Genomic DNA, 19246 nt, shown 5'->3' on the forward strand with positions numbered 1-19246 from the left:
ATGTGATATGCGTAATTATTATGGCACCATGTTTGTTTACATTAAGGGAAGGTGTGCAGTGCTGCAAGCGGCCGCGCGATCTGGCCAGTTAGGGCTACAAATCTCAAATTTGGCTATTTTTTTCTTTTACACCTTTGAGCGACCAGATTTCACAATCAGGGATTGCGACTTTTGGTTTGACTTGGGCTCTTACTTGATTCGATTTTTGCTACTTTCATTTAATTTTTATACTAATAATACTAATTTATAATTGAACCAGTGGCCCCTCATATTAGTTCGGCGTGACTGTCATGGCTTCTGCTCCGTTGACATACGGAAAATATCGCACAAAAAAGTCTCAATGATAACTTTGTTCGCCTATGGCTGCAGTAATAACTGTTTGCAGAGAAAGGATCTGAGTTTCTTCAGATTACCCAATGAAAAAAAAGGTGAGTTATGATTGTAAACTGTCAACAGTTCTAGAATATTAGTATGCCAGGCTGTAGGTAGTCACAGGTGACAGCTGGCTAAACGATTGGTTATTTTTCAGTAGAGTCCACCCACCTCCTACGTTGTAATTTATTTTGTTCTTGGGTAAAACACATAAAAGCAACATTTTTTATTCTAAATACATTACCTGCGTAAATGCATAATAACAGAGGAAAAAATAATGAAATTACGGTAAGTATATAGTATACATTTCCCCCAAGTTCTTATGTTTCAAATGTCAGGAAGATTCGCTCTCATTTGCTCATGTTGGTTTCCTTTCTGACTCCTCCCCATTGGTCACTGTGACGATGTCTTCCTATATGCGCAGAAGTTCTACCTACTCATCCCGGTCCTCTAATTGTCCATGTAATGTAATATTATTGGCTAATGGATTCTGCCCAGTCACAATTCTTATATATTTCTGTACGAAGTTTTGATTGGCTTTTCATTTAAGACGGCAGGTTGTTTACTCCCCACGCCCCCGCAAAAAAAAAAAAAAAAAAAAAAAAAAACTCAGTGCAACGATGGCCTCCGTGTGCGAAGGTTGTGTACTTACGGAGAGTGATGCAGCATCACGGTTTACTCGTAATAACGAAGAAACGTTATCCTTTTTACGAGAACACGCAGTCTTACCGAGAGCAGTGAAGTGTCCCAGGTGTGATAAGCCTTGCACTTTAAGGGCGGAACGGCATCAATGGGAGTGTTACTCTAAAGTCCGGAAGCCTAAATCGAAGAAACGAATCCAGTGCAATTTTTCGGTGAGCGACTACAAAGGGACATTTTTAGACAAGTGCCACATCGATCCCTGGAAACTGGTGCTGTTTGTGAATTTCTGGTTGCGCAAATGGTTCAGCCATCGGCAAATATTTGACAATTTGCAGTTGAATTCTCAGACAGCGGTTACCTGGAGACGTTATTGTTCTGAGGTGGCAGAGGATTTTGTCGCTCATCAGCCCCCAATCGGAGGGCCAGACATTTTTGTCGAGATCGCCGAATTTGAGTTCGTCAAGTCTAAAACCGGACGTGGAAGGGAAGATGCTGCTGGGGTCTGGGTGTTCGGTGGTATTGAGAGGGTTTCCGAGAAGTTTTTCGCCGTGGGGTTAATGGAAGATCCTCGTCGTGACAGAGCCACGTTAATCCCTCTTATTCGAAAGCACATCAGACCAGGGAGTATCATCGTGAGTGAGGAATGGCCAGATGGGATGAAAATGAACGACCTCGGCTACCGGCACTTGACCACTCATCACAGTACGGAATTCGTGGTTCCCCCAAATCCAGACGTTCATACTCGGAATATCGAGCGCTTATGGAGGGACATCAAGTCTTTCGTGCTGAGGTCCGGTATTCGGAGAGAGTATTACCAACAGTACATCTCCCGGTACATCTTTATCAAGTCGGTGGGTAATTCTGAATTGCTGCTTCATACATTCTTCATTGCTGCCGGAAAACTTTATCCTCACACCACAGGACCCGGCAGTTGCTCCACGTCATCAGGAATAGGAAGGCAAGACAATTTGTCATCGTAGACAATTTTAAGTACGATTTTTTTAAGGGGGGAGGGGGTCAGAGGGGCATATAGCCCCCCGGTAAGTGAGGGGGGCCACACCAGGTAAGGATAACCTCCCCCTAGGTTAGGTTAGGTGTGTTTGTTAAGTTAGACATCTTCTCTTAAACATTTACTGTACTTCCCATGTTTGTAAATTGTGGTTTAGAAAATGGGAAGTTTTAGAAAACGGAGCTCAAGTTGATTAGTAACCTCATTCCGAGTCAGTCACCCTCATATTTTTGAATGGAAAACCATTTTTTTCTGTTTTCTTGTTTTGTTGTGTTCTATTGTTATTAGGTCATTTGCTTATTGCTCGTTTTTGTTTCCCCCCCTCCCCACCAAAACCCCCAGTTCCCACCTGGGTGCCCCCATTACCGTTCTGGGTATTTCTATATACTAAGCATTCCGCATCGTCAGTCCCGGTGAATACAAGAGCCACCAGGAATTGGGATGTCAAATGTATTTCGCCGTGTTTAGTATGAGCCCCTGGGGGTTAATTACAGTCGCCCGAATAATTATTACTTGAAATTCTTGTTCAGTAGGTAAAACTGCCATAGTCTAGGCCGCCGCAGAATAGTAATATAGATCTACCCCGTTCTGATATTTAGGATGGTGGTTCAATGGTAAACAAGGGTTTTGCCCAAGATAATAACATGAAAACACAACAAAGCAACAAGAAAACTAGCAGAAAAAAATGGTTTTTCATGCAAGAATTGCTGGGTGGACCCTTAAGGAAAAATGTCCAAACGATTAATGATATAACCAATCCAAGGTCTTATGGTAATATACATAGGCTATACCTAGTAAACATGTACTATCAGATTACTATTTAAACCAGTAGCCTCAATATCAGTGTCTTTGTCGGGAGACATGTTAACTGTAGACTGTCACTGCCACAGGTTCAAGGCCTGATCTTCAGCATTATGGTCAACCAGGTTGATCTGATTGAGTAATTTAGAAAGTACTACTACTAATTAACAACATATCCTGCTTAGGGGGAAACACCGCAGTGGATCCATCGTCATCACGTGGATCAGCCTTATCCACTTGATATTTAATTGGTGAAACAAGAATACAATTACATCTTTAAGCATACCATTCAAAAGATTGAAGTTTCGTCAACATGATGTGATATATGAAAGTGCCATACAAATTAAAATAGGCATGTGAGGTCTTCGTAAAATATGTTTTCAAGGCAGTTTTTAAATCCAATATGGCGTCCACCGACTGAGGTGCCATTCGTAACCGCAAAGGATCCAACATCTTTCCCAGCCTTCTCTGCACTTTTGAACAATGTGAGCGTATATATGTAACTTTTACTGATCATTCTCAAGATTGCAGTTGTAGTCAGCACAATAAAACAACATTTTGTTGCCTATATTAGTGAAAGTATGAAACATCTTACTCCCGGGGTCATGGTTTGAACTGAATTAATTTTAACCTTGTAATTGGTGGTTTTATCCTTACTGCCATCACAACTGAAACTCCACAGTGCTTATTTGATTGTAATTATACACATTTTGGTCTTAATTCACTCCAAATTGCCCTTGGACTATGTTGCGGTTCCTGATTCCTAAGCGCTCACTCCACAAACACAGTTGCGGGCAGTACACGACTACATGTTTATGAGATGCAAAGCTTTATTCCCTTAATTGTTTACTTTACTCATTATTTAGTTTAACTTTACTTTGTTACTTCAAAATGTTTATTTAATTCATGTCTATTATCCTTTTTTTGCAACCAAATTAACCCCAAAAAATTACAGATATTTCTAAAGTAGATACGAGTAGACGACAGCAAAATGACTCATCGTTGCCTATATAGTGGAGCTTCACACATACGCCGATGCATTTACAAACTGTTTCCATGAATTCTAGTTGTCATAGTAATGCAATAATGATAAAATTGCTGTAATATGGTAACACACAAACAATAGAAGAGCGCGAACAACGCTGTAGGCACTGTTCACAGCAAAACTTGATATTTGAGTCAGGAATCTATTTACTTTTTCAACAACGAATATTTTCAAATTAATAATCATGAATATGTAAAAAATTTATGCAATTCATGACCTTATAATGCTGTTTAACTATTTATTGAAATATTATCTAGTGCAAGCTTCGTCTTCTTCTTCTTCTACCAAAACATCATAGTTTCCTTGGATAAGCTGCGGTTGGTGTCATTGTTGACGATTGTTGTGAAGAAAGTGCCTCAGCTTCTGTGGGTGCAAGGGTGTGCGCATTTAGCACATGGAATGGAACGTTTATTGACACAAGCGACTCCGCAAACATCGAGATTGTGTCATTCTTCTAAATTGTTGGTGTTATAAGTAAAAATTTCGAAAGCACCATGGAGGTATGTTTGCACTGCGCATGGCGAGACTTTCACTAACCTCTGTTTAATCTTAAAATATGACCGTAATTTCTAACTTTGGAGAAAATACTTACTTCGAAAGGGATAGTAGAGGTCTCGAGCTGTTGCTCTCACCACCGATGACTCGTGATTGGTGCCCACCTCCAGTGTCAGGACGTGTTAAAGTACTTTTTCGAAGGGTGGATCCACACGCGGTGAAAACTGGATCAGCTAGTCCAGTCGGGTGTTTCCCCTAATCTGTGTACTTGAATTATGAAAAAATTTAGTATTTGAATTAGCTATAATTATGAGAGGGGTAATATGCATGGTCTTGTTACCTACCTAATGGTAAATTTCATTGCAGGAGTAAGCGATGGGTGGCCAACTGCAAGAGGGGAGATTTGCTGAATAGAGACGTCGATTATCTTGACCACAACGGTAGACCTTGTGCAGAACACTTCTCGGCAGAACAGTTTATGAACACTCAGGAAAAAAAACAGTGTATCGCCATACAAGCACCGAAGGAAAGATTTTCCACTCCACCAAATGAGCATCATGTCAGGAACCCAGAAGCACAAATAGGTGGGGGTTAACACTAGCAGTCCAGAGGAGATGGACCAGCTGTGTGCCATCTCAAAGGAGGCGTTCCAGCTCTACTTCCAACAGCTTGTCTATGTACATGTTTTTTGCACCAATCTGTCATTATGTTCATTTGTAATATCCACAGGGTATATATAAGTAGCAGTCTTCAACTATGAACAGTATACCTTTAATATAAGATTATTACATAGAAATAAACTTTTCAGTATTTACATACCGTAATTATCTATCATTATTTTATCCACTACTACAGTTAACTCCCAAACTTAAACCCCCCTCTAAAAATGCTTATATATGAGTTTTTAATATTGCAAAATGTGCATTTAGTTGTGAAAATATGAAAATACAGTAGTAATTGTGAGTAGTTGTCGGTGAAAAATACAGCGAATATGTAGGTGAATTTTCTGTGAATGTGTGTAGTATAAGGTCCATAGAGAAAGCCTCCAATTGGTGAGTCCACGAATCCAGAACTGTGAATGGGGCCGGTCAACAGTATACATATTATAATATAAGTCTTCAGGATATATAATGCACCCTCAAAATATGATGTAAACTTGAGCTAAGCAAATTTTCCATCATCAAGAAGAGTCCAATTTTACAAGAGTTATTACAGTTTATTAGTACTGTTAGAAACTAAAAGTATTCAGGGATAGTACATTGAATTAGTATATTGAATTAGAATAAAATTTCTGTACATTATATATATTTGTTATTTAGTGATACAGACTAGATCATTGGTAAATCTAAATGTATTTGTATATCCAAATCTGCCATCTAAGGGTTCTTTATTTAAGAATTTAAGATTGATAGAAATATAAGTACTACATACAGTACCTGATAGAAATATAAGTACATACAGTACCTACTCTATAAATTGTCAATGTCAGGGTTATAGTTATGTTCTGTCCTTCAAGTTCACAATTTTATCTCTTTTTCTACAGTTCATGAGAAAAAAATTGAGAGTGAAAGTAATGAATATGTTGCAATGGAATCAGTTTGCAATAAGGAAGAGGTCACCAAATCAAGCTTAGAACCATTGCATATAAAAGAAGAAATTGAGTTTGAGGAGTCTGTCACCATAAAAGAAGAACCAATTGAACTTGAGCCTGAGCCTGACTTGTCATGTATAAAAGAGGAAACCCAAGATTATTTCAGTTCAGAAGTTGTAGTAAAAGAGGAGAGCAGACAAGATTGCTTTACGTCAAATTTTATGGACTTTTGTAAGTATATTGAAACTTTATTTTTTGTATTCTTAGCTCAATCATTATTGGGGTTATAGTTTTTATTGTCCTTTTGCAGGTGTTTTATTATGTGTCCCTCCTTATTTATTTTGTTTTGTCTCTTGCCTTCTCAAATGCAGTATCTCCAGCTTTCTAGGCCTTCCTCTTCTTCATGTCCTTAGCACTTCCATGAATTCTCTGGCAACATGGTGCTCATCACGTCCCCTCCTCATCAAGTGCCCAAGTCGTCTTAGTCTTAATGCTTGGGCTTTCTTGGAGACTTAATTGATTTTTATTCCTCTGATGTATTTATTTCTTATCATATTTCTCCTTGTCACCCCACTCCTTCATTTGAACATCTTCATTTCTGCCACATCTATCGTAATTTGTTCTGTTCCCTTCAGTTGTGCCTTTTCTAGCCCATATATCATGGCAGGTCTTACCACCACCTAGTGTACCTTGCCCTTCAGCTTAATAGGGACTCACATGTCACAGAGTGTGTTTGATATCCCCTTCCATTCATCCATCTAACTTGAATTCAGTGGATAACTTCTTTATCCTTATCACCCACTGCATCTGTTATCAAGCATGTGTCATTTTTGGTACTTCCAGCTTAGTCTTGGCTTGCTGATCATTCTACATTCCATATGTCATATATACTAACTGGCTTTAGCCTATCTCGATCCTTATACTGACAGTCTTTAGCCTATCTTGATCATTTTATTCTCTAATGCCTATCACCGCCTATCTAGCTGTTTCTCAGCTCCTCTCCAGTTCCTGCAAACAAGGCAGTGTTGTCAGCTTAAAAGATACATGAAGGGGGGTCCCTCCTCCTCCCTTACAACCTCAGCCATTACCTACTGCACAAAATTGAACAAGACGTTGCTTAGCACTTATCCTTTGTGTGTTTTCCTAAAATTTTTCATAAGCTCCCACACTATTGTAGTATATTTATCATTGGAAACAAATACACCTGTATAGCTTGATGTCCATGGAAATATATTTTGTATGATATTCTATTTTAAATGATAGCTATTATCTACAATACATTTAATATGTATATATGGTCATTTGTTATATGAAATTATGATTTTCAATGTCCTTGATATTCAAGCATTATCATATTTAATATACGATTACATACTTTCTTTTTTCATTTTTTTTACATTCATTTCCTTTCTATAATTTTTTCTGTTATTTTCATGTTATGTACTTCTTGCATTTGTTTTTCTCACTGGAATACTTCCTCTGTTGGGGCCCTTGAGTTTACAGCAGTTTGCTTTACTATTGCTATTACTACTAAGAATAGCTATAATGGTAATGATATATAAACTTACAAACTGTAAAAGGGATTTTGACGTAGGAAAAATCTATATCTGGGCTCGGAAGCCGTGTCGCTCCGTGAAATAAGTCCGTTTAGTGTTATTTCTAGTAAAATATTGCTATAATACCAGAGAACTGCTAAATTGGACATGTCAGAACTCTCTGACTCGCTCACCTATAAAAAAAGGTGTCGGTATAAACCTGGGGCGAGTGTTAAACACTACCACAGCAACCCCTCCAATTAGCCTTTTCCTCATCAAAAGACCCTAAATACGGGGAGCTGACCCATAGGTCACACCCTGCTACCCCGTTGAAGGCGTCTGTGATGTCATACTTTTCGATAGCCACCTTGCGTTGGCATGTTTGTTTTGAGCTGTCTGCTATTTAATCATTTTTTGTGTTTTATCTCTTTATGGATTTTTAGTCTGCCTCTTCACCCAAGTTAAGTACTTGTTCCGTTTTTGACAATATTTAGGGAGTGAGTTTGCCTTTCGTTTTGCCTTTATTTAGGATTTTGTTAGGCATCACTTGACCGTAGCGGCAGCGAGTCGCCCTTACGGCATTCCCTTGTATGCATTATATCGGCTTTGCGTGGGCATCCATCCTGCTTTACCGTGTGGTATTTCAGTACATATTTTATTTATATCTTGGGTGGCAGTTTTAGGTCGATCCTGTTTTTGATTACTTATATTTTCATTATTTTCATGGTTTTGCACGGGGGCCTTTATTCGAGCACGTGACTTTTTTACGTGCTTTGTCGTTTACCCACCGTTATATTTTATTTCTGGTTTGGTATATTTCATTAAGTTATTTTCGTTTATTTTATTTTTCGTCTGCCTTCCATTTCATTTCGTTATGACAGTAGGCTAGTTATGGGTTTCCTTGGTGCGACCACCGTCATCGGGTGGCCTTCATAGCGGTTTAATATTTTACGAGTTTTAACTAGTCATATATAACCGCCCCCGTGTTAAAGCATGATTTTCTTTTAGCTTTAAGTCATTGGTTTTAATTTATGTATTTTTATGTTGGATGTTATGTCGGTTAGCCTTCATAGGCTGTCCCTGCATTTTCCTCGTAGTCTAATATCTGCGGGGATACGCTGGGTCATATGATCGTCACCCCATCAGGCCTACTTCCCTCCCCCGCACGAGGGGCTCCCAGTAGTTGGGTGCCCCTCTCCCTCAGGTTGTCGCTGATGACCGATCCGAATCAGCGGGGGGGGGGGTGCAGAAGGTCCTCCAGGTCCTTAGCTTGGTGGGTGTCGCTTCTCAGCTGACCTTCTCATGAGTTGATGGTTGTTCTGCGTATTCAGTCTCGGTTTCCGTGGATTGGGTGCGTTCTGCTTCTTTCAACTCTCGGAGTTTTCATCCATTCGCCTTTACATTCCCTTCCCGCATAAGGCGGGTTTGGATTCCGGCTTCCCCGGTAATCGTTGAGGGTTATGTTTACGGAAGTTGCTCTTCCGTGGGCGAGCATAATGTATTGTTATTTTAGTTTTTTATCTCTGTTTTGCCATGGAACTTCAAGTTCATGTGGCCGTCCCGGGATACTTTGTGTATCCCTCCCGGGTCATGCAGTCCCGGGTTGATTTATGTCTTACACAGTTCCCGGGATGTATATATATATATATATATTATATATATTCTATATTGTTTCAATCCGGAATGATCCGGCATATTACTTTGTAACATGGGTATTCCTATAAGTTTGTGCAAACGTTCTTATACTTATGTTATTGCACTTACAGGTCACCCAGTGTCTGGTTGCCGGCTGTAACGCTGTTCTACAGGATCCGTGCGGCCAAGATGTTTGCCGGGGCCATGCCCTGTGTGCAGTTGCTGAAAGATCCCGTAGTCTGGCATCACGGAACTGCTTTGCCTGCTACGTCTTGGTGCAACAGGTTACCTCTCCAGTAAGTTAACGCACTGCATCCCCCATGCATATTGCGTTGAAATTATACTGCACAGTTTTGATTAATATAGTGTTTACAAAAAAAAAAAAAACTAATAATAAATAAATAAATAAAAATAATAAAATAACTAAATAAATAATAATAAATAAATACAAATAATAATAAATAATAATAAAATAAATACATTATTAAAAAAAAATTAATTACATTAATTAATAACAATAAATAATTACAGACGGAGCAGTCTGTTAAGGATGCTGCACCCTCCACCCTCAAGATCTGGGTTGGAGGTTTTGGCCGGAACATAAGGAAGGCTAAGCTGTATATCCTATCCCAAAATATGGCAGCTTTGATCTTCCTGGCCGGAGAAATCGGCCGGATGCGTTGACCCAGAAGTCGCAGCACCGATTATCAAATGAATTCGGGATTCAGTTATTGAACAGCAATAGGCGGAATTGCTGGAGCTTGGGTTGGAAGGAGTGTCACTTGAAGTGGTTGACAATTTGCCCATTACACCAGATGTGGGCACAGGTAACAATGTTAATGAGTCTAGCTTAGTTAGTCACCGAGGTCTTTCCTCGAGTCACTGATTCTTCCACTCCCTCTCCTTCCAATTCCTTCAAGGGTTTCACAGGAGGGTTGCCCCCTTCTAGGTCGCATTCCTTCTCTGTGATACCTAAAATAAAGACAAATCCTTCTGGTAAAACCTTGCTTAAAAGAAAACCAAAATCAAATTCAAGGCCTGGAAAAGTGCCAAATGTTCATACACATATTAAACCTAGGCTGAAGTCTTCAAATCCGAGGTCTTAAGAGGGAAATTCTTCCCATTGCCCCACAAGTCACATACCTTCAACATTTAGCCATCGGATACCTCATAAGGTACCGCATGGGGGGCAGGAAGACTCCCCTCTAGTCGGCCAAGACCTGTTCAATACGAATATTTTAAATCAGGTCAATAGCCTAGGTAACTTAGCAAGTTGAGTCGAGCAAGGTTTGAAGAGGTATTTAAGAGATTAGGTACGCAGGACTCCCTGATTGCAGACCTCAGACAGGAGTCGGCATTTCAGGCACCTAATAGTAACTTGGTGCAAGGTCAGAGCATGCCTGACGGAACCACGCTCCCTTCGTTCCACCCTAGTAATCCTTGGAGGGTGGCGAACTTCGCTCCTTTTGTCAACGGGATGTTGACTATAGAAGGTTGTGGTACACGTAGGCTCGAGGATTTTGAGTTCTTCCCCGAAAGGTTGCAGCCACCATTCATAGGTTGTGTTAGGCTTACTGAGGCAGCTCTGGTTAGAGAGGATAAGGTCCCCAAGGAGGCGCTTATCCTTTCTAGAGACCGGGCTCAGCTGTGTATGAAGCCTGGAAGAGTGGAACTGTGCAATACTAGGGTAACAGCATTTAGGAGCCCTTTCACGATGTTTACGACGGTTGACGGAAACCTGTTACCTTTTACATCAAAGGTAGCAGAGCTTACCCTCCAGGCAGTGACACGGGAAGAGCCCATGTCACAGCTTAGGTAGGCAGATCCCACATCTTTGCTACTCCCAAGGAGGGAGGATTTGTGGGCGGATTTGCCGGCTACATTCTCGGTAGGCAAGCTTAAGCCAGACTGTGCAATCACTTTGTTTAGTGAGCGCCTCCCTAGGCTGTCAGATGCACTGATTCAAGCCAAATTTAACGCTAGGACACGTCTCGCACGGTCTCTTAGCTCCCTAGTGCTGTCGGAGACGGCAGCTCTTGAGTACGCTCAGGAGACGCTGTTTAAGATCATCGCAAGTGTTACTTTTGAGCATGCATTGTGACTTGTACGACTTTGCGGTTGCTAGGAGAAATTGCAGGAAGTATGTTCTATCCGAGGCTGCGATTAGGCACGAACCGAACAAGCTTCTGGCTTCCTCAATTTGGGGTGCAGACCTCTTTCCAGCTTCTGCAGTAAACGAGGTTCAGGATGAGGCATCGCTTCTTAATCAAAGCATCAGGTTGCGTTGGGGTATCCCTTGTAAGCGAAAACCGGAGTCTTCTTCCCCCAGTTCTAGAGCTAGGAAGAGGCAAAGGCGCTTCCAACTTTTCCAGGTTCCACAACAGCAACCTGTGCTACAGGCTGTACCAGTCCAGCAGGTACCCGGGCCTTCGACTTCTAAGGCTCAGCCTCAGCACCATCATCAATTTGTCCTCCTTTCACCGTCAATTAATCAACAGGCTCCCCCACAGTATACTGTGTCGCGGGCATATAACCCGGTCTATGGTAATCAGGTATTTCAACCTTTTGCCAGGGTCGCGAGGGGTGTCAGGGCTAGGGGCTCCTTTCGTCAGCGTGGAGGAACCAGAGCCCAAGGGTGAACTAGAGGTGCAAGGTCTGGAAGAGGAACCAGACCATCGTCATCTCAATGAAATTCTAGGTAGGAGGCAGGCTGTACCTCTTTCGGCATCGTTGGGGGTTCAGCAGTTGGGCGAAAAGCATAGTATCCAGGGGCCTAAGCTTGAGTTGGAACAAGGGTTCCCACCTCCACCCTCACACCATTCTTGGGGATTTAGGAAACCAACCCCAAGAAGTTGATAGATTACTCCCGAGATTTTCTCCACAAGGGGGCAGTCTCCAGGACAAAGCATTTGAAAATTTGGGGTCACCTATTCAGTGTCCCGGGGAAAGGCACCGACAAAGAAGGGTGATCTTAGTCTTGTCCCGTTTAAGCTTGTACATTCGTTGCGACAAGTTCAAAATGCTGACCATCTCTCAGGTACGGACCTTACTTCCCAGTGGGGTTGTCACCACCTCTATAGGTCTTTCAGATGCCTATTAGCATGTCCCGATAGCTCGGCACTTCCGCCCATACCTGGGTTTCACACTAAAGAAAGCAGCCTACTACTTCAGGGTGATGCCCTTCGGACTGAATATAGCCCCAAGGGTTTTCACAAAACTAGCGGAGGGGGTGGTGCAGGAGCTAAGGTCTCAGGGTATATTGGTGGTGCCGTACCTAGACGATTGGCTGATCTGGGTGTTAGATAAAGACAAGTGTATGCTGGCCACGGATAAGGTCATGTCTTTCCTGGAACATATAAGGTTCAAGATCAGAAGGGCCAAGTCCTGTCTGACCCCGAAGTCCAAATTCTAGTGGCTAGGTATCCATTGGGACTTAGAATCACACACTCTTTCCATTCCATCAGGAAAGGGGAAGTAGATTGCCAGGGCACAAGACAAATTTTTAAAAATGCAAAAAGACTTCTAGGAGGAATCAAGAGAGGTTCCTAGGCTTGCTCCAGTTTGTGGAGGTTATAGTAGGGTTGGTTTTTGAATGGTTTTCACTTTTACCTAATTAACACTGTAATGAATCTGGCTTCTGGTGTAATGCTTTCCTGCATCTGTATAAGTGTCACATTTCACTATGTAGGGGGTAACTTTGTCAGGTTGAGAATGGAAGGTCTTAGATAGGGCACATTCTTACAAAACTTGGGAAGTGAAAATGTCAATTCTCTTAAAATAGTCCCATGACTTCCTAGAGCTCTCCTTTTCATGACCCAGCTTTGACAACATTCCCTTTTACCCAGCGCTTTTTCTTCACAATGCGCATCAATAAGGCACTGAGTGCCAGTCACTTTCTGTTATTTTGGCTATGAGCCTCGCTGCCATTCTTGTACTGTGCTCACCTCCACCCAGACTTTGACTGGCCGGACATGGCCACATGGAAAACAAATGTTTGTTTGTTTACAGATTTTGTCTGCCAACAGACTAAGTCTCCCAGACAGAGTGTGGATGTGTGGATGGACCTTAAGATGACAGATGTGTTTTGATCAGCTCTAGAAGATGCAGTGTATCACAACCCTAATACTATTCTCCTTGCATTCTAATACATTTTTGTCTATTTATTAATTTATCTCATCTTTTTAATAAGTGGTATCTCTTTTTTTTGTATTTCCCTTTACTTCCTCTTACTCCTTCCTAATGAACACCATATTCTTTGGAAACTTGAATTTCAAGTCAATGACCCATGTGGACTTGTTCCTTATGAATAGATATCATCGATCTGCTAATAATAATAATAATAATAATAATAATAATAATATATGAAGGTAGGAGACCCTCTCTCAAAATGCTTTGTTAAAGATGATGGCAGCATCAGTGGAATTGATTTTATATATGGTCTTTTCAATTCTTATTATTCTCTTCTCATCAGGGCTGATATTTGCTAATAGCTGGCCGTTGTTCATATCTTGGTTAAAGAAATGTTTTCTAAAAATACCAATTTATTGATATGATAACAAAAGTGGCATATGGTCACCGTAGGGTTAACAAATCTTAGTCTAAGTGCGTAACGGAATTCCAGCGTTTCCAACCCTATCATCGGTTTATTTTCAAGGAAAGGTGAGCGTGAACTGATTGGAATGGGGTCGTTCGGCAGAATTTATTGTGTCCCAGGTGCTCTGTCTGATGAGCGCTGCGTTTTCATTGGCTGAACAGAGGATTAAGTCCCTGAGTCAAGCCGTCTTGCAGAGGTGGAAGCTCGCACTGCTCTTCACGTGCGGACGATGGAGACTGGGAGCGTAGTATTGGGCAGGAGCACCTGATTGGTCCGTTCGATCGGCTCTATGGTGCTGGCGGGCGGCGCCCTATGCGCCACTGTCGGGAGGAGTGAAGTTTCTTTAGTGGTGTTGAGGCTGGGTCTCTCCTTCCCGATGTGTAGGGCCTCCAAGAGGCGGAGGCGACGGTGGTCTGCCACCTTATCGATAATGCTGATATTAGGAATAATGTCCTTCCGAGTTATCCTGGTATTGTGGACATTTTTAGCTTGGTTATGGATGGCGCCTTCCTGAGCATGGCAGGATATGCTCTTGGAAAATTGCATCGTTGTCATACCAATGTAGGCGCCGGGGCATTCCCGGACAGGGCATTTGTATTGGTAGACAACGTTAGTTTCCTTGAGAGGGTCCTGCATCGCGGGGCCTGGATTGTTTTTCATAATCAGGCCACTGGTCTTCTTGCTTTTGTAGTAAATGATCAGTTTCACTTTTTTCGCAGGGTCCGTGGGGGAGATGTTCCTTTCGTTGATGTTACGAAGGGCTCGTTCGTCCTCTTTGTTTCGTCCTCTTTGTATTTCTTGTGAAATACTCCCTTGTAAAAGAGAGTGACATCTTCAAGGGTGGCGGGGCGAGGCTCCTGCTGGTACCAATTATCGATGTTTCTGCGAATGGCTTTTGCGACGTCCCGGTTGGAATACCCGTTGTTAATTAAAACTTGGGCAACACATTCTTTTTGGGATCAAGCCGTGTCGCTGGGTGAAATGTCTCGTTAGCCATTTCTGATATATAAAACTAATGCTAAATATACCAGAGAATAAACCAAAGGGACTGACTGAGGTTACTACCCTCAGGCGAGCACTTTTTTATAATTAAAAAATGTCGTGTATAAACCAGGAGCGAGTAAAACTGCCACATCTCCTTTACCCCATAGAAAGATCCTCGTCAATAATCACCGAAACCTGAGGTGCCGTTACACAGGCCGCCTCCACGCATCCAACCCCCACCTCCCCAGCGCCATCTACAACATCTTATGTTAGCACGGCGACGGCGTAACAACAAAATTTCATAGCTCTGTGTTTTTTGTGAATTTTTCGTCGCTGATTAGGATTTTATGATGGCATCTTCCGTTCCATCTAAGTTCAGTACCCAGAACATGTTTTGATTTAATCTTTTATGAGGTAGATCGCTGTTTTATGAGTTTATTGAGACTTTTATTATAGCACGTGTCGTCACACGGGCTCGTCCGCATGGCCGGTCTGTTTTATTGCTAGGCGATATTTCTACCTATTATTTTATATGTTACGATCTGTTTTCTTGGTAATATTTCGAATGCCTTTCGGTAGTTATTTTGCACCGTAGTGCTAGGATCAGGAATATTAACTGTTCCTTCATCTTTCGGTAATATGTGCATTTTTGAATATATCCGTTTAAAGGCATTCTTCGAGTTTTGCCAGTTTAAGAAGTTTTCATTCTTCTGTGTATTACGTTTATTCAGATCGAGCATATAATTTTCAGTTAGAGCTTTTCATTTATTTTCAATTTTTCGTTTAGTGCCTATTCCTAGGCTAGGTTGCTTTTGAATCTCGAGTTTTGTCAAGCCTATATATTTTATTAAAGGTTGGTTTGTTCTAATAGTTTTATCACTCGTTCCTGGAATTTCGGACCCAGTGATATTCATTTAGTCTACGACTATAGAGGTTCTTTTAGTCTAACCTAGCGTAGGTTACGTAGGCTAACATAACCTAGTAGGCCACTTCCTTTTCGCTGCCTCCCTTTTGAGTCTCTCCTCTTTTGACTTAGCATCAGCAGTCGATTAGCTGTTCTTTAATAGCGTCTGATCTTGGTGAATGGTAGGCTAGCCTAATTCATAGATCCTGCGACCGTTGATGTTAATAGTTTCATAATAAGTCATTGGACTTATTATGCTAGTCATTTTGAGAGAGAAAGAGAGACAGTTGGTGTGTTAGCGGTGGGGAAGTAAGAAACGTTCGGAGTGTGAACGTGTGAATCTGAGGTTAGTTGGTTGTAACATAGTACATCTCTCGGAATCTCCAACTGCCGGACTCCGGGGGTCGGAGTGAGAGATCGATCAATTAATTGTGACAATCTTCTCCCCTCTCCGTTCTATGTAGACGTGAAGGATTATATGAAGATGTCGTTGACAACCAATTATTACCTTTCGATTCATTTGGTTTTCATTTTCGAATACTTTCGGGCCGTCATAGAGTTCCCGGATTCCGGGACCTCCGGAATTGAAGCACGCAGTGTGTGTCCCTTCCATAAACTGGTTTATGTTATTGTCTTTACATGTATTTATGTTATTTCTAATGATTTACATTCGTGGTAGGTCCGGAGATCCGGGCCCGGATACGTTTGAATTTCATAAGAAATTTGTTTTGTTTATACTATAGTCTATAGTTGTTTCGAGATCGTGGTAGGTCTATTATCTAGACCCGGATACAATCCCGATAGACTATTGACAGTATAGCTGTTATATGTATAGTTTTATTTTAGCTCTAACTGGTTTTAACGTTACCCGGACGGTGGTAGGTCTATTAATATAGGCTCGGATATCGTCCGGATGATGTTTTTAATTTTAAACTTAACATGTTCTGTAATTTTAAAATTTTAAAATTTTATATATTTTGACGGCTATTCCGGAAGTTGGTAGGTTCTGATATATGGACCCGGATATCAGCCGGAATGGCCAGTTATTCAAAATATTAGTTGTCTTTTCCGGGGTTTTCAACTAAAATTTGTATTCCGGCGATGCCGGATTAATAATTTGGTTGAAATCCACACGAGTTAAGATATTTACTAGAGATAGTTTGAGCATTCAGGGTTTTTTTCCGAATTCCATTCCCTCCTCATTCCGGCGATGCCGGACTTCAAGTTGGGAGAGGATTGGATGTTGGATAACATAATCTGTATCATCCAATCTTCCGGGGATAATAACTCCGGAATTTGGATATTTTAATGTCTAAAAAGTCATCTATTTGGCTTAATGATTGGTTGATACTCATTTTCAATATCTCTTACAGATGTTGCAATGTGCTGAGGTGGGCTGTTCGGCTATGCTTCAACAGCCATACGGACATGTGGAATGCCGGTCTCACTCGGCATGCGCGGTACAAGTTCTTGAAGAGATAGTTTGGCATCATGAAAGATGCCAAGTATGTTATGATCTTTATGCACAGATCACGGATGACTTGGTAAGTGGACTATTAGTCCAAGTAATATGGTTTTCTATGACTTAGAAAATTATTTTAATTCATAAATCTGGAGATATATGTTGTCTAGGCCTGATCAAGGATTCTCTTTGTTCCGACACGGCATACAAACCTTCGGTCCTTTTACAATAGGAAGGTACTAGCGGCAGCTGGATAGGTCGTAAGCTTTCGAACAAGGGGTTCGGTAGTTAACTGCTTGTCCGACAGGCGCGCGCGCGCGACTGGGAGGTAAACAAATCACTTTTGCTTTCGGCCTGCTGGCGTGTGGACGTGTATCATCGCTCTCTGCCCGCTTCATCGTCGTTGCTTTCGCATGGTTGTGTTTTTCTTTTTCTATTTATCTAGTGAAACTGAATTGTAAGTACAATCATTTCATATTTATTTCCATTGAATTCAATTGTGAATTAAAGGATCTTGGTTTCACCACGCCCTCCGATTACCCGAGTGCCGGGACTGAAGGGCGTAAGTGAGGGAATTCATTTTCCCAGAAATGATCCTCGTATTGTGTATGCTCGGTGCCGAGGGCGGGAGAGCGCTCGCTCCGATCGGAATATTTTGGTTGAAAATGTGTAGATGAAAATCGTAAGTAAGTGCGTCTTTTCATTTTATTTTTTTTTGAACTGTATGTGCTCGTTGCCGAGCGAATGCGCTCGGCACGGAAACTTATTCTGTATGGAAGTGGAATCGCAAGTACAGTATTCTTTTTCATTTTCATATATATTATTTTGATTGTAGCAATACTCATTTTGGATCAGTTTTCCGCCAGCTTACCCGGAAATTGATCCTTTCCCCTTTTTATTTGAATGAAGTGAAATCGCAAGTGCAGTTCTTTTTCATTTTCATATTTTATTGAGATTGCATTGTTTACTTGGATCAATGTTTCCGCTATTTCCCGGGAATTGATCCTTCCCCTTTTTATTTGTATGAAGTGAAATCGCAAGCGCAGTATTCTTTTTCATTTTCATATATATTTTGATTGCATCAATTCATTATGGATCAAGGTTTCCATTCATAATCGGGAATGGATCCTTTTACCCTTGCGCTCGGTACCGAGGGCGCAAATGCGCTCGATCCGAGCCCTTATTCATTGTGAAGTGAATCGTAATGCAAGATTCTTTTTTATTTTATTCCTTTATTATTGATTGCATCAATATTATTTTGGTTCAAGTTCCGCTCAGTCAGGGAATTGATCCTTATGCCTTGCATTTTCGGGCCGAGGGCACGATTGCTCTCGGGCTCTTATTATTATTGTTGGGTACATGGGTGCTGTGTTGGGGGCGGGGGGAACGAGGGGAACGAGACCCCCCCCCCCCCCCCCCCCCGCTCAGCTCCCACAGATGGCCCTTCCCCTTGGGGGGGGGGAAGGTTATCTGCGCTCTTCTCCTCGCCCGACCCGTCGAGCGCGGGGGAGGGCGCTCTGGTGCCCGATGTACAATTGTATTCGGGGTCTTCCACTCGTTCGGAGAGGGCTCACCCCCCCGCGCGAGGGGACTATTCCCCCCCACTAATCGCTACTACTGTTATTTCCGCAGGTGCTACTGCCACGAGGGTGGGACCTTGGTGAGGTATGGGCGTCCTTCCATTTGCAGGGCGTGCTAGTGTCCAGGGGTCTGCGGTTCTATGTCTGGGCCTACTGCGGTCACCCATGGAGTGGTGACCACGCTCCAGGTGACGACGTCCCTCCTCACCTGGTGTACTCGCCTCACGTGGGTAACAGTCTTGCCTACAGCCGCTGTGAAGTGCCGTTCGCCGTACCGAGAGGGGGCGTGCCGCCGCCGCTCGTGGTTGCCTGCGCTGCCGCGACCACACTTCCGCTGCCCTAGAGCTCGCCCCTGGACCTGCCGCCGGTACCAGGATGTTGCTGGCTGCTGCTCCACTTCCTGTGTTTCCGGTGCTGCCTGCCGTAACCTGCCGATTCTGGGCTGACTGTCCATGCAGTTGCTGCGCGTGGCTGTCATGCATTGCTGCGCTGGCTGTCCCTGCCGTTGCTGCGCTGGCTGTCCCTACTGATGCTGTGCTGGCTGTGCCTGCTGTTCCTGAGATGCCCATACCTGCTGACGTCGTCCCTGTTCGTGGT

General features: G+C 42.3%; 1 protein-coding gene across 3 annotated transcripts; it reads left to right on the forward strand.

The window, feature by feature from the left end:
- The first annotated feature begins 968 nt into the window (after positions 1 to 968).
- LOC135205735 (uncharacterized) lies at positions 969 to 17160 on the forward strand. 3 transcript variants are annotated; one of them, XR_010312584.1, is made up of 5 exons: positions 969 to 1972; positions 4731 to 4948; positions 5908 to 6186; positions 9257 to 9421; positions 9657 to 11915. XR_010312584.1 is itself a non-coding variant. In XM_064236828.1 (4 exons), the coding sequence occupies exons 1-4, from the start codon at positions 993 to 995 to the stop codon at positions 16995 to 16997; spliced, it is 1494 nt and encodes a 497-aa protein (XP_064092898.1). In that variant the 5' UTR covers positions 969 to 992; the 3' UTR covers positions 16998 to 17160. The 3 variants fall into 3 exon arrangements, 1 of the variants encoding a protein (XP_064092898.1); XM_064236828.1 differs by lacking the exons at positions 9257 to 9421; positions 9657 to 11915 and adding an exon at positions 16981 to 17160; XR_010312585.1 differs by lacking the exons at positions 9257 to 9421; positions 9657 to 11915 and having other exon boundaries at positions 4731 to 5041; positions 5908 to 6046.
- Positions 17161 to 19246: the final 2086 nt, after the last annotated feature.

This window comes from Macrobrachium nipponense, chromosome 24 (assembly GCF_015104395.2).
Source record: "Macrobrachium nipponense isolate FS-2020 chromosome 24, ASM1510439v2, whole genome shotgun sequence".
Classification (NCBI taxonomy): Eukaryota; Metazoa; Arthropoda; class Malacostraca; order Decapoda; family Palaemonidae; genus Macrobrachium; species Macrobrachium nipponense.

Bases quoted from the DNA above. Each gene is read 5' to 3' on its own strand.
- LOC135205735 (XM_064236828.1), top strand. From the start codon at position 993: ATGGCCTCCGTGTGCGAAGGTTGTGTACTTACGGAGAGTGATGCAGCA. The intron at 1,973-4,730 runs GCAAGACAATTT...ATTTCATTGCAG, and splicing joins ACGTCATCAGGAATAGGAAG to GAGTAAGCGATGGGTGGCCA. The intron at 4,949-5,907 runs GTGGGGGTTAAC...CTTTTTCTACAG, and splicing joins GAACCCAGAAGCACAAATAG to TTCATGAGAAAAAAATTGAG.